This window comes from Labrus mixtus, chromosome 11 (genome assembly GCF_963584025.1).
Source record: "Labrus mixtus chromosome 11, fLabMix1.1, whole genome shotgun sequence".
NCBI classification, from domain to species: Eukaryota; Metazoa; Chordata; class Actinopteri; order Labriformes; family Labridae; genus Labrus; species Labrus mixtus.
The window spans coordinates 12,935,870-12,949,096 of NC_083622.1; the positions used below are offsets into that span (position 1 = coordinate 12,935,870).

General features: G+C 40.1%; 1 protein-coding gene across 3 annotated transcripts in view; it reads left to right on the forward strand.

Annotated features, from left to right (window-relative positions):
- The first annotated feature begins 5,271 nt into the window (after nt 1-5,271).
- Nucleotides 5,272-13,227, forward strand: part of myom3 (myomesin 3) — a 53,523-nt gene continuing 45,567 nt past the window's right edge. Inside the window, exons 1-2 of one of the 3 annotated variants that reach the window (XM_061050120.1) lie at nt 5,272-5,396; nt 7,521-7,647. In XM_061050120.1, coding sequence (XP_060906103.1) covers nt 7,541-7,647 — 107 coding nt within the window. In that variant the 5' untranslated portion in view covers nt 5,272-5,396; nt 7,521-7,540. Of the gene's footprint in view, nt 5,527-7,520; nt 7,648-13,227 lie in introns of all 3 variants that reach the window. The other 2 variants (XR_009674869.1, XM_061050119.1) reach the window with 2 other exon arrangements.

Sequence of the window (13,227 nt, forward strand, 5' to 3'; positions counted from 1 at the left end):
CTAGTTTGTACAGCTGCATCAATGTCACCTCTAAAGAGAGGTTTTCCTCCTCTGTTTAAAAAAAATGATCCCATCCCCAAACGCTAAATTCTCAGAAACATCTTCATCCACATGAAAGCGCAAAATGCACTATTTACGGCTGTCATGACCATGCCAAGTCAAAAACGATGTCCTTGACATGCAAGAATGTTTTCTCCACTTCAATGACCATTTAATTTCAAAAGTTGTACATTCAGGCACATCTGCTAGTCAACATAGTGGGATAGCAAATTTCTGTGTGAACATGTAAAAATGTGTGTACGAAAGGCCAAAACGCACAGGAAAACCTAGGTTTTCAAAAATACCCGCTTTTGTGTGGACAAGTCAAAAAAGTCAAGTCAAATAAATTTTCATTAAATAGCCAAGCAAGTCCCTTATTTCTAGCAAAGAGCTGTTTGAGATCTATTCAGGCTGGAACTGAGCTACTGTCTAATAAAGTCTTAATTAAGCAATAAAGCATTACTTATATATATTTACACTATACTGTATAAATGATTTATATTGTACACTATATGAATACATACATTTAGTGTACAAGACCAGTCTAAACTCTTAAAACAAAAATGACATGCAAAGTAAGGGGAACCGAACCAGGGACTCCGCAAACTGCCCATCCCATTTAGAAAGTAACCTCCCTCTCTCAGACCACATAACTTGACAAATTGAGGTCTGCATGTAATTGGATGCAATCACTTTGCCCCCTCCCTTTCCAGTCTTGCATTCTAATGCGCTATTAATGGGTCCTTGATTAGAAACAGGCCTGCAAACAGCTGCCCAGGCAGAGCAGGACATGATGGATCATCCTGGAGTCTTTGGTGTCCATTAAGGTCTATTCTGAGCCCTTTAACTTGTAGGTTAGAAGATGAAATTTCTTCGTAGTTTCCACCAAGACAATCCCTAGTGGAGCAATGATCACTCAGTCTAGAAAGTGGCAGATGGCAGCTGAACACTGAGAAGAGTTTCCAGCATGAGAACGATAATATTTTGTAGACAGACAGTCAATGTAAGACCTCCATATTGGCTGTTCTTTTTGCTTAAAAGGGACAACAAACAGGGAACTTCTTGAAAGAAAATAGAGCTGATTTGAGTTGCTCAATAGTCCTAAAAATATGCAGATGACAAACAGATTCATTTTCATTATATCTAAAAAGTGATATGATACTATTGTCAAACATTAGAGAAAATCCCCACATCAAAGGAAGTCATGCCATGCCTACCAAAATTAAATTTGTCTGATAGTTCTTAATATCCTGTCCTCTGGCTCATGTCATGCTAGATTTACTATAAACATGAGCTGCAAACCCACGGAGAAAAATACATTTACACTTGCCTCCAAGATGTTATTACAAGAATTGGGATTTATTTGGATTTTCTGTGCTAAGTGATCTCAGACTTCAAATCATATCTTGCACTAATAAAACTGACAATTCATGCTGTAAACAATGTGTTAAGCCCAGGGATTTCAGCATTTGAAAGTTGTGTAATAAGTACAACCAACTACAATTACTACAAGTACAAATAACTACAATCAACCGTGAAACAAAGCTAACGTTCCTGACATAAAATTCTGATGTATAACGTGCCCTTTTCATCTAAAAGAGTAAGCTGTGTCCTATAAACCAGTGTGACAAACATACCAGTATATAATGCTGAGACGTTATGACATCATGACCTACTGCACACGACCTGACGCGTTTGACATTAACCCCATTCATTGTGTATTGCAAGTAGCTGCTTCCTAAATGCATCGTGACAAGTACCAGGCTGGTGGCGAAACTTTTATTTTCTCCCTCATTAGCTTCGTTTGAGCTGCTGTCTCTTCAAGGAACCACTTTCTTCCGATTGGCCAGCTCTCTCAAAATCTTCCAGGACAAGTGACCAGTAGCCTGAGAACTTAGCTAAGGAGTAGCTAGCAGCATTGCAAACTCTACATGGTAAAAACAGGTGGTACTAGAAAGAGCTAAACAGCTGCACAGAAACAGCATGTTGTGGACTTTGCTAAAGTCATCACACAGGAAGACAGTTTAAACTTTTTTTCCCCTCTGGGACAACCCTAAAAAACAGACTACGTCTTATGTACCAGTGCAACAGATCATACAGTAAAGGCTCAACTTTTTAAACCCATTAACTAAACAATTCAGATGTGGGAACTTCCAACAAGATATTTGTATCAGCTATTCAAATATGTTCAAACATCCTCTCCTCCGTCACTCGTTTCCAGCAAAGTGACCTGGATGTGGCATCAAACACAGCTGGAATATCACAGCTGTCCTCTCCACAGTGTCCCATGCATTAAAGAGCATGATACCCTCTGCATCTGTGAGGTGCAGATGAAATGCAAGGGAATACAACAGGGAATTAATGTTGCCACAGTGTCAACACTGACTCTGGCTTTTAATTCATAATGTATGCAAGTAAAAGCACAGAGCGAGCATGAATTGTGAATAAGCATTAATGATTTAATAAAACAGGACAAGCTGCACTGAGTGTGCCTTAAATATCTAGTCCTTGTTGGCTTGCCATACATGTTTCACCTGGTACATGTACAACTGGACTCATGGAATGTGCAACCAAGACGGTTTGCATAATTTGTTGTAAATAAATCAGGCACTAAGCGACAGAAGCAGCTCTTGAGTTATCAAACATTTTCAACAGAGTTGAGTTTCTGAAAGTCTGGCAGTACTTCAGACACTTGCAAATTGCAAATGCAAATTTCCAAAATGTTTTCCATTCACAGAAATGTTTTTAAATCCAGCAGATACCCTATTTTTCATCCTAGGGATGTATGAAATACACAACACAGACAGAAGCTGAGGAGTCTTCCAATAGACTACTAAAGGTAGCCCTCAGCTGCTTTGTCCCAGTAGTTATTCTTAGTCTAATAGTCACTGTTACTGCATGATGAGCAGAGAGGGCCTGGCAACAGTAGCTTGTATTGTGTGCTGATATTACAGAAGCAGGTGTGGCTACTAAAAGCTTATAAATAACCCTCATCCTTCCATACAATGCTGTGGCCTTGAGTGATGCCTTCTTTCCTTGAAGCCCGTGTGCTGTTAGGCCCTGTCAGAGTGGGCACATACACTCACACACAAACAACAAAGTCATGTGACAAAGAAATCTATAATGTGAGCTTATTCCATGTTAATTGTGGAGAAAACAAGAATTGAAGGAAAGCTTCAAGCGCACACAAAAATCATACAGCCGGAACAATGGAAATAATTTAAATAAAAATGTGCTGCTTTTGGGAGAATTAAATGAAAACTTTTCTGAAGCACTGAGGGGATCAACAAAAGACACAAAATGAACTGTGTTAGACAGACTATGCTGTTTAATTAGACAGAACAGTGGACAGGGACCAGGCGCGTCTCACCCGTGGGTGTTGTGGGACTAATCAAAAAACACTGTAAAAGATAAGGAAACGCAAGCACAGGCAGAATACAAAGAAAGAAGTGCTGCGAAAATCACTTTAAATTCAATTAAGTATGACTACAACTGTATTGGAATCAATGATAGCAATACTGGTAGTTTCATAGTTAGGCAGATATTACGTTCTTTATCAACTTAATTCAGCCTTTTAACACGTTCACATTTGTCATTCGACTCTAAAAATAAAGTATAGTAGTAGTAGTAGTACAATGTTGGACAAATTACATTTTAATTGAATGATAATCAGGGTTATAACAACTGATCTTAAAAAAGAGTAATAAGCTTTAACCTTCTGGTGCTGGATGAAAAGTGAGAAGACCAATTTGAAATGGAGTTATCCTTTAGGAAACTGAATACCTATATTGTATAAAAATCCAGAAAAAAACACTGATATAAAAAAATTTGGAAATATATTTTACGTAAAACCAATGAAGGAAAGATAGTTGTGCTGAATGATGTATAATTTTCCCAATGAATTTGCCATGTGCGGCATATCGAAGGACATGCGGTGCCAATCATGCGAGCTGAAACATGTCATGCTGCCTCTTTTCTGTTGTTTGATGCAAAGCAGAAACTGCCAGTTTTCTCGTTTCCCATGACTTACGTTGTTTTCCCTGCATGTAATTGTAGGTATACAGGACACTGCTGTCATCACATACCCGGTTAGGACAGATTTGTAGTCCCACTATCAGCAGCATCAGCTCATTAACACCGTGGCCAACATATACAGACCGTAAGCAGCGCAGATGTGCTGCTGATTGTTTACTTTTTGCGGCTACACCTGCCCCGCACACAGTGAAGGGAGTCATGCCAACTAAACTTTGAACATCCTTACAAATGGTTGGTGACAGAAAACAATTGCAAGCTCAAAGCTCTGTTGTCAAATTTAAGATGACATTTTGCTGCTCCTCCTCTTCTCTTTCTCTCTCTATGTGAGTCGCTTTCAGAGGGCTGGACTAAGTGTGTGATGAGAGTAGGAGGGGGGGGGGGGGATAAGATTTGAAATCAGAAAATGACTTAAAGACCCAAATAATTAAATGTATGATTTTTTGATTGGAATTTAATCACTGAAATTCAAATCATTTCAGGAGCCTGCAATTTTATTGTGATAGGCTTTATGATCCTAGCTGATATTGTGTTCTCGTCTAATGAATTGATAAAATTATGATTTCATATAACAAAGTAGAAGTGCAGACAAAGCGGGAGATAAAGAATCAAAGAAATAAAGGTGCCTCATGTGTTTCCTCCGGCATCATTAACCTCATGCTTTTAAAACCAGAATCTGAGATCAGATCTTTTTATAAGAGGGAACTCACTCTTAGTCCATCTCCTCTCAGCTTACTTTACCATTCTTTTATTCATTCAAGTACCCTCTGCTCTTTCTCCCCACAGCCCTCAGTCTCCCTGCTTGCCCCATCTTAGCTTTTAATTTAGCACTCTTCGTACTCAGATGGGAGAGTGCTACAGTAAGAGAACTGGTAAAAATATATATTTCTCATGTGACAGTTACTGAGCAGACATTTGTAGCCCCAGCTCTGCTAGTTGTTCTCCTGAGGTCCTTCCAGCTGTTCCTTTCAGCTGCTCAGGTCATTTGGTCCAGCATTTTTTTATTGTACGGGGAGCCATTGTGTCATCTCTTCGCGGCTCGTCCTCTGGGCAGTGTGTAAATCGATCTGACTGATGGCAACGATGTGTGTCCCTGTGTGCGAGTGTGGTGGTTTTGTGTGTCCATTTAGGACTTAGTGTTGGGGAGGTGTCATTGGTCTATATTTACCAACTTAAGAATGAGAGAGCATTGTGTTGTCCACATTCTTGCCACTGAAGGACACTTTGTGCTCAGGGTCACCCTCATCGCTTCATCAACAGAGGCACAGAGAGAGGAGAGAGCGAGCTTACACACAGAGACAGAAAGTGAGAGGAGACGCTGAGAGGTGAGACAGCTCAGATTGTGTCAGATCTTCAAGGAGAGAGAGAGACAGGTAGGGACAAAAGGAAGTGGGATATTTCCGTCTGGGAGATCTTCGATACCCACAGGGCTTCATCTGTTTCTTTAAAGGAAGTGTGAGTGGGATTTTCTTCACACAGCCTTCATCTAAAAGCTAGAAAAAAAGTGTTGTTTAAGACAGTTTAAAGATGCATTAGAGTAAATGATAACCTTCAAATATGATTTAAAACCGCAACACTATGCTGGAAGACCTATAACATGCCTCCATTGTACATCTGAATAATAGTGTTAATTTTTGCTCTGTCTTTGCTTTGTCACATAGATTTATTTTAGCTTGCTGTGTCTTTCTTTAGTCCTTTCTTGCTTTTTTAAGCGAGTTGAACTCTTAACAGTCTTGATGTAGCTGTTAATTATTCATACAGGCGGCAAGAAGAAGCTCCTGTACTTTTTTGACAACATATTTGCCTCAAACGGTAGAGTAAATAATCTTCCATTTTCTTCTGCGTTTGATTTGTTCGTTTTTTCTACACGATAGGAGACATGAGCTCCCAATTTCACTCCAGAGACTGGGAAACTGCACTGTGTGTACAAAACAGCAGTAATTTGCTTTTCAGAGGCGAATGATTCATACCCACCAACAGTGACAGATCCATTTTAATACTCCAGTGGCTGCCCTTGATTCACAGTTTTCAAACAGAGCACAACAGTGAGTGACAAAAAGAGCAACCGGGGAGTCGAGCTTTCCTACTAGCCTGTTAGCTAGCTTACTGAGTAATTGAGGCAGATGAGTAGAAACAACTAATTAAGTTTATTTTTGTCACTTACACAGGTTGTTGCTATTGGGATTGCGTGAATGGAGCTTTCACTCAGTGCACAACCTGATTCTGTTAGGTTAGGTTAGGTGCGTTCTGCATCTACTGCCTCAGAGCGGTCGCATGATTAATGATGGGCACGGTGTGGGCAGCAGCATGGGAGACCCCGACTGATGAATTGTTAGAGGCTTAGCAACCCACAAAGGGGTGATTCATTTCAGGTAGGACTAAAAAACACTTTTTTTTTCCCACACAAAGAACCAAACTGGACATGCACAGTAGTTATCATTTGTAGTGTTAGACTTACATATGCACTTTAAACATGGCTTTTAAGATTCAAGTGACTCACATAAAGGGCTGCGACAACAAAAACTTTTCAATCCAGTTGGGGGGAAAAGGCAAGCATTTGCAAATTAATATTTACTATCATATAAAACTGCCTATCTTTGAATTTGAAGTAGTCGAGGGCAAAGCAGCAAATTATAAATCACATAAGGCCTTGGGAAAATTGGACAGCGTGATCCAGTTTCGTCCGGTGTTTTATGGAGGGTTAGGCCCATTGATCAAAGAGATGATTTGCAGAACACACACTGAAATCAATTCTAAAGCAGCAAATTTGAAAGTTCTGTATTTTCCATATCGTTTGCAAAAGAGCTCCATAATAAAAGACTGCAACTGTTTCAAAAGTGCTGACTATCGGATTTCTGACAACAAATTTCCTCCCCTAAGTGCATTAATGACATTTTGAATCGAAACCCATTTGTGCTAGGTGTGTTTGTCGCTCGTTTCACAATGAAACTCAGACGCTGACATAAGTTTGGTACTAATGTGGATCAAGGATGTAATTGCAGCAGATATTGATTCGAAAACAGTGTTATTAGTAGCACCCTGTTGTGTCTTGCAGTCACCAGTCCTGAGACACTTCAATATATCACAAAAGATGTGTTTCTATAGATATTGATACTCTGAAACATAAATCATGCTGTTAGTGATTTGCCCTCAGCAGACCATTTAGACTCAATGACTATTCTCATGAGGCTGGAATCTGATTCACAATTCTGCACCTGCAAGATTTGGTTTAATCATAAACCTTTCCACCTCAACTGAGAAAAACAACCACAGTGTAACTTCCACCTGAACACAAAGCCCACTGTCTGTTGACTGCTTAAAAACATGTCATGTTTGTAGTTGTGTTCGTTCAGCACCTTCGGCATCTGACCGACTTCCATTGACTCTGTGTATCACTTCCTCCTACACACATCTGCATCCTCACTCCCTGCGTTCCCCTCCCTCCGCAGGTGCCAGTAGAAGAGTTACCATGGAAACCAGGATGGTGATGAAGCGCGAGCAGGAGGAGCAGTCGTCCCAGATGTCTCACAGCATGCAGCTGTCCTCCCAGATCAAGAAGAGGACCTTCACTTCCAGGTGCAAGCATGCTCTGCTCACATCAGTCGAGCAAGTTAAAAAGAATTAATAGAATAGAGGAGTGTTTTTTTTTTTAGTAAAAGTAGAACATTGTAAAGAGAAAACAATCCATTACAAGTGAAAGTCCAATATTTAAAGCCTACATAAAAGTAGAGACTATTTATTACCAAACTGCACTCCAAGTACCATCGTTAAAGTAAGCTACTCCTTAAATCCCTGTGACTGATTCTTAGTGTGCACTGAGGAAGTTTAGTCCAGTGGTTCCCAGGGGCTGTATGGTCCATCCAATTGGTCACAATGTGTCTGAAGGATCACAGGTTGATTGATGGGACATGAAGGAATAAAAACAGTTTCGCCATGTCATGTCCGCTTTGTTTAGTAGAATATCTGATAATTGTACCTCTTGGGCAACTTCAAATGTTGTTGATCAATGAGTGTATTTTAGAAAGATCTCTGAATAATGTATCTATTTGTTGCTTTGTATGATTTATAGCATTCCTGTGACAACAGTGAAGCTGTGCAAACTTTTCCTGAGTTTTGGTTGAAGGATGACATTACTTATTTATTTAAGAGAAACAGATGGCAGGCTGGTTATTCCGAATTTTATGAGACATGACATTCACTCAAGTATGCCCTGCAGGCCCCTGCTGGTAGCTGCTAGCACAAAGACTATGAATTCAGTATTCTCAAACACACTTCACTGCAGACCCTTTTCACAAAACCCTGTCTTTGCTTTGCACACACACACACACACACACACACACACACGCACACTCAACCAGGTGGAGCCAACCATTGAATGAATGAAGACAAACTTGTCGGCAGTTGCCATTCAGTAACATTGTGGTTAGCATTGTTATTGTTGCGTGGGCCCTGGACGCCGCTCCAGTCAACCATTGTGTTGAAAGACAAATATGAACAACTGTAGCAAATGGGACAGCAAATACATACAGTCATAACAACTTTTGAATGTCAATATGACATACAAATACATTATGACTACAAATAATGTATGGAGGCTATAGTCCTCATCACAGTGGCTGTGGGTTCAAATCTGACCTCAGCCCTTTGCTACATGTCATCCCCCACTATCTTCTCCCGACATGTCCCATCTCTCTTCAGCTGTCTTAGCTTAGTAATAGAAGCCTATTCCATAATACTATGAGGATATTTGTTTCTGTTTCTACACCAGAATACAATGACTAATAAACAGTGAGCCTGTCCCATTGCACAAAGACAAAAGAGAGTGAAACAATAAATAAAACAGGAGATACACCAGTGCTCCCAAGTGAGTCCAGTGAGATCTAATAGAAATCGCTTCTGGTCCTGCGCTAATATTCTCAAGTCAAATTTGATTTCGTTTTCACAGGCCCCCTGCTGCAGTGACTTATTAAATTATGCTAACCCGGGAGGTCTGCAGAATCTACATTGTGAAACTTAACCCATTTTCACAGAAGGGATGATAAAAATAAGCAATTATTTCACGAGGCCTAGTTGAGCTACATTAAGAGTTGAGAGTTTTCTTCGGTGTAAAAAAAAAAAAGTGAGAGACAAGAGGCAGGTACGAAAACATCCTCTGTTGGGACACACTACATAGATGTTTACACCAAGTGTCCTCTGGGTATCTTAGGAAAACAGAACTATGAAAGGTGTTTTGCCTAGGCTAGTTCTGCTTGTTTGTACTAAATGTACTGGTATTGCTATTCCCAGTAAAAGTTGTTGACATGCAACAATAACAGCAGAACAGCCACTATCTCTCAGAAAACTTCCTCTTTTTCAAATATCATCCACAGGGTTAATATTTTGAGGAAGCATGTTTAAACAACAAGTGCACCACGTCATTCTTCTGCACACAGCAGTATTTTGTTTGTTTGCTTGGCAGAACATGTGTGTGAATGTTCCCGTTCATAAGCTATAATGCTACGAGTGTGTATTTGTGTGTTTGTGGGCTTTACTTGAGCGATACTGCCCAGCCAAAGGCTTTGCACTACATTATTCAAACAGCATGAGCACACACTCAGAGGAAAGCTAAACAAAAGAAAGGCAAAAAATCAGACGGCAAAAGCAGAAGTTGTCCCCCGAGTGCCGTGAAATGGGGAAATATCCCAGCTTACAAACAAAAGAAAATGAGAAGTCATGTCAATTTGCTTTGCCATTAGTGAGATGGCTCATTGAAAGTAATGCCTGAGGCTAATTATTGTTGGCAGCAATGGCAGTTGGGGGTTGTGTCATGTATACCTGGGTAAACAAACTTTGAGTCTTGTAATTTTGTTTATGTTGATTGCGGAGCAGCTAATGCACTGTAAGGTACTTTACTTCATTGTTAAGTCAATCCACGCAGAAGTTACATACTGTACATCTAATAACAAACAAAAAAGAAGACATTTCAACTTTAAATGCCCTACCACTTTAGTAATAACTGATGTCAAAAGTCATGTGTGGATGAAGAAGGATCGAAAGTTCATGCATCTCTTGTTACAAAAAATCCTTTCAGCTTCATTGGTTTGAGTTACCTTGTCACTGATCTCGATTTACAGGTTCTACACAGAAATGTGAAATCTGTACACAGGGGGTCATGATTTTCAGCCTGCAAAGTATTCTGGTTTCCGATTGTAGTGCATTTGTTGTTCAGGCTCTGCAGACCATTACGTAAACCAGCAGGCTTTGGTGTCTACAGGTAAAAAGGTCTGTGTGGACAGTAAACGGGTAGAACGTTATCTACGCTATTGACAGGCTAGCTCCCTTCGACGGTATTCCGATGATGATTTATTTCTTTACCTGAAACGGATCAGAAAAGATTGGACTCAACCACAAAAATGACACTTAAGGGGTTCTGTTCTCCTCTTGATGGCACAACTGACGAAACGTGTCTTTTTAATATTTACAAATCTGCATCATGATGTAGTTATTTCTGAAAACTTAATTCCCCCTAAATTGAAAGTAAATCACATTGAAGTGGATTTCTTTCTCGGGCTCATTCCGCTGAACTGAGCCTGAGAGAAACCAAAGCATAGCTTACATCTTACCGTTGAACTGACACTCTACATATGAACTGGCGCTACTCCGGGATGTTAGGACAAAGAATTAATCGGGTTCAGTTGCGGCCTGAAAACTCCTCAAAGAAAAGGAAGTCTTGCGTGGAAGTCATTTCTGCCTAACCTCTTGCTTCACCAGAAGTACGAAGAAATTCATGCCGCTCCCAGAGGACTATTGTCTATTGGACGATGATTGCAGAAGGTCTACGAAAAGGCCATGTCACTAGCGACTGTCCAGTTTATGGGGGTGCATTTAGTAAAGGTCGGCTCAGTTTGTCGGTGGTGCTGTAAAAGGAGAGCTCATGCTTCAGTGTTAAATTACATTAGTGTACTTATTGTCTCTGTGCTTGTGTGTCTGTTCGACTCTGTGCCCATGATGAAGGGACTACTTTGAGTCCCTGAAAGAGAACAGAACAGGCGGTGCTTCCTGGTTTATTATCGCTTTAGTTTGTTTGTCCAGGTTTGGTTCATCGTGTTCAGTTTGTGTTATAGTTCATCAGCTGGAACGCAAACAGTTTCCCTGCTTGTTGACAAAGACATAGTGTTGGTTTTAAACTGAACATCGCAGATGATTGCATGTTATGATGCCGCCAACAATTAAATTACCATTGTGCCTTGAACAACCTATTGGCTCAGGTCCAAAACCCTTTGGCTCATAAACACCATTTGTCATCATTTCCCTGTGCTTATATCAGCAGCCACTGTTTCTAATTATACCTCCTTTAGACTATAGCATGAGTGTTTGTACACCACAGACTTAAAAGAAACACTGGAGGAGCAGAAGGAGCTGATGCTGGTATATACAACTAATTTGTGTCTTTAGCTTTAAGGATTTAGCAGCCAAGCAGTATATAAAGAAGTTAATAACAACTCAACCTTTACAAGCAGCAGCAATGGGATCCATAAATATGATCCAGACCTGAAGTATCAAAGATATTAAAAATCCTCTTTCATAGTACTTCTGGGTATATTTTCATTTTCATGCTTAAAGGCAGATTGTGCAACATTTTACACATAGATACAGCAGATATCAAGTCTATCCTCTATAAATATCTCTCTGAGTCATGACTGTCTACAATCAGTGAGAAGCTTGAGTCCCGCTGGCTGTATTGTTGTCGGAGCCGTGTTTACGTCATGTTTACATGGACGGGACGGCCTTGTGTATAAAGATGTTTTAGTCAAGGACTAGAGAAAAGAAGAATAACATACTCACTGCTAATTTGGATGTCATGTAAGTGTCTTTAGATCATGGTCATTCTGTGTCAATTTATGTTCAATATGAAGCTATGAGTTAACCAAAGTGTGCTAACATTAGCCTGCTAACACAACAATGCAGGCCACAGGTTATTGCAACTCGAGCAAAGGGCGATTTTGACCGCTGCTTGCGCTTAATGGTGCTTAATTATGGTGCGTTCTAATTAATAACTCCTTCATACGAACGCAAGTGGACGGAGATTGGAGGTGGAGGCTTCAGAATAGCGGAGGTGTTGCCAAACAGCAGTTTGTTTTGGTTTCATGCTGGTGCTCAGCACCCCCTCATGCTCAGGGGGCGACATGACAGGATCAAAAAGTCACACATTCTTCCTTTAAGGTTCAGTTCTCATTGCAGATTTTTTTTTTTCTACTCCTAGGAAATGTGACATTTGCTTTGTGGAATTAAAAAGAGTGAAGCAGCACATGCCTATTTCTTGACCCCGCCTTCCATACCTTAAATGTATCAAGAAAAATAACCCAGTAGAGAGTCAGATAGATTGCCAGCATGCAGTTGTGAAAGTGTTGCACCATGTGTCTTTATAGAGAAAAACTGAAGAGACTGCATTCACAGCTTATGCCCAGCAGCTGTGTAATATCAAACTGTAGCCAGTTTCAACAGTGCAGCAATCGTAGCTGACAACTTCATAACTCTCTTTTCCAGTTTGTCAAGGACAGAAACTACACAAAATCTTACTTGACATGATCTGAATCTTAATCTGTGACTTTGTCATACGACGTTGTGATATTTTATAAAACAATGTTTTGTATGTTTAAACTGATCGGTGACAAATCTGCTGTGCAACACAATGTAACACACTTTTCAGCTTACCCCTGATCTGCACAGATTGACAGAAGGAATTAGAGCAAAAAAACAATATTGACATTGTTTTGTCTGTCTTCCATGGAAATCCCCCTTCTTTTCTGTTTTTGTTGTTTGTCATTGTTTGCGCAGCTAGGTTTTTTTGCCACAGGAAGAGGAGACCAAAAAAAGGTCCATTTAAGTTGTTTTCAGTAGTGAGACAAGATAAAAGCATTCACTGTTTGCCAACATAACCAGAGCTCTCTCTCTGACATATCCACCACTGCTGTTCAGACGGAGAATAGGAGAGACACTGCTGCTTTCTAGTGGCAGAGGGGAATAATGGTCTGATGAACCCAAGATTGCATAATGTGCCATGGACTGTAACAAAAGGAATAGGCACGCTAATATGAATGCTCAATCACTCCATCGACACATTAAATATCTGTGAAGACAGACAAGGGAAACTATGTATTTTGTAATCTTTCACCT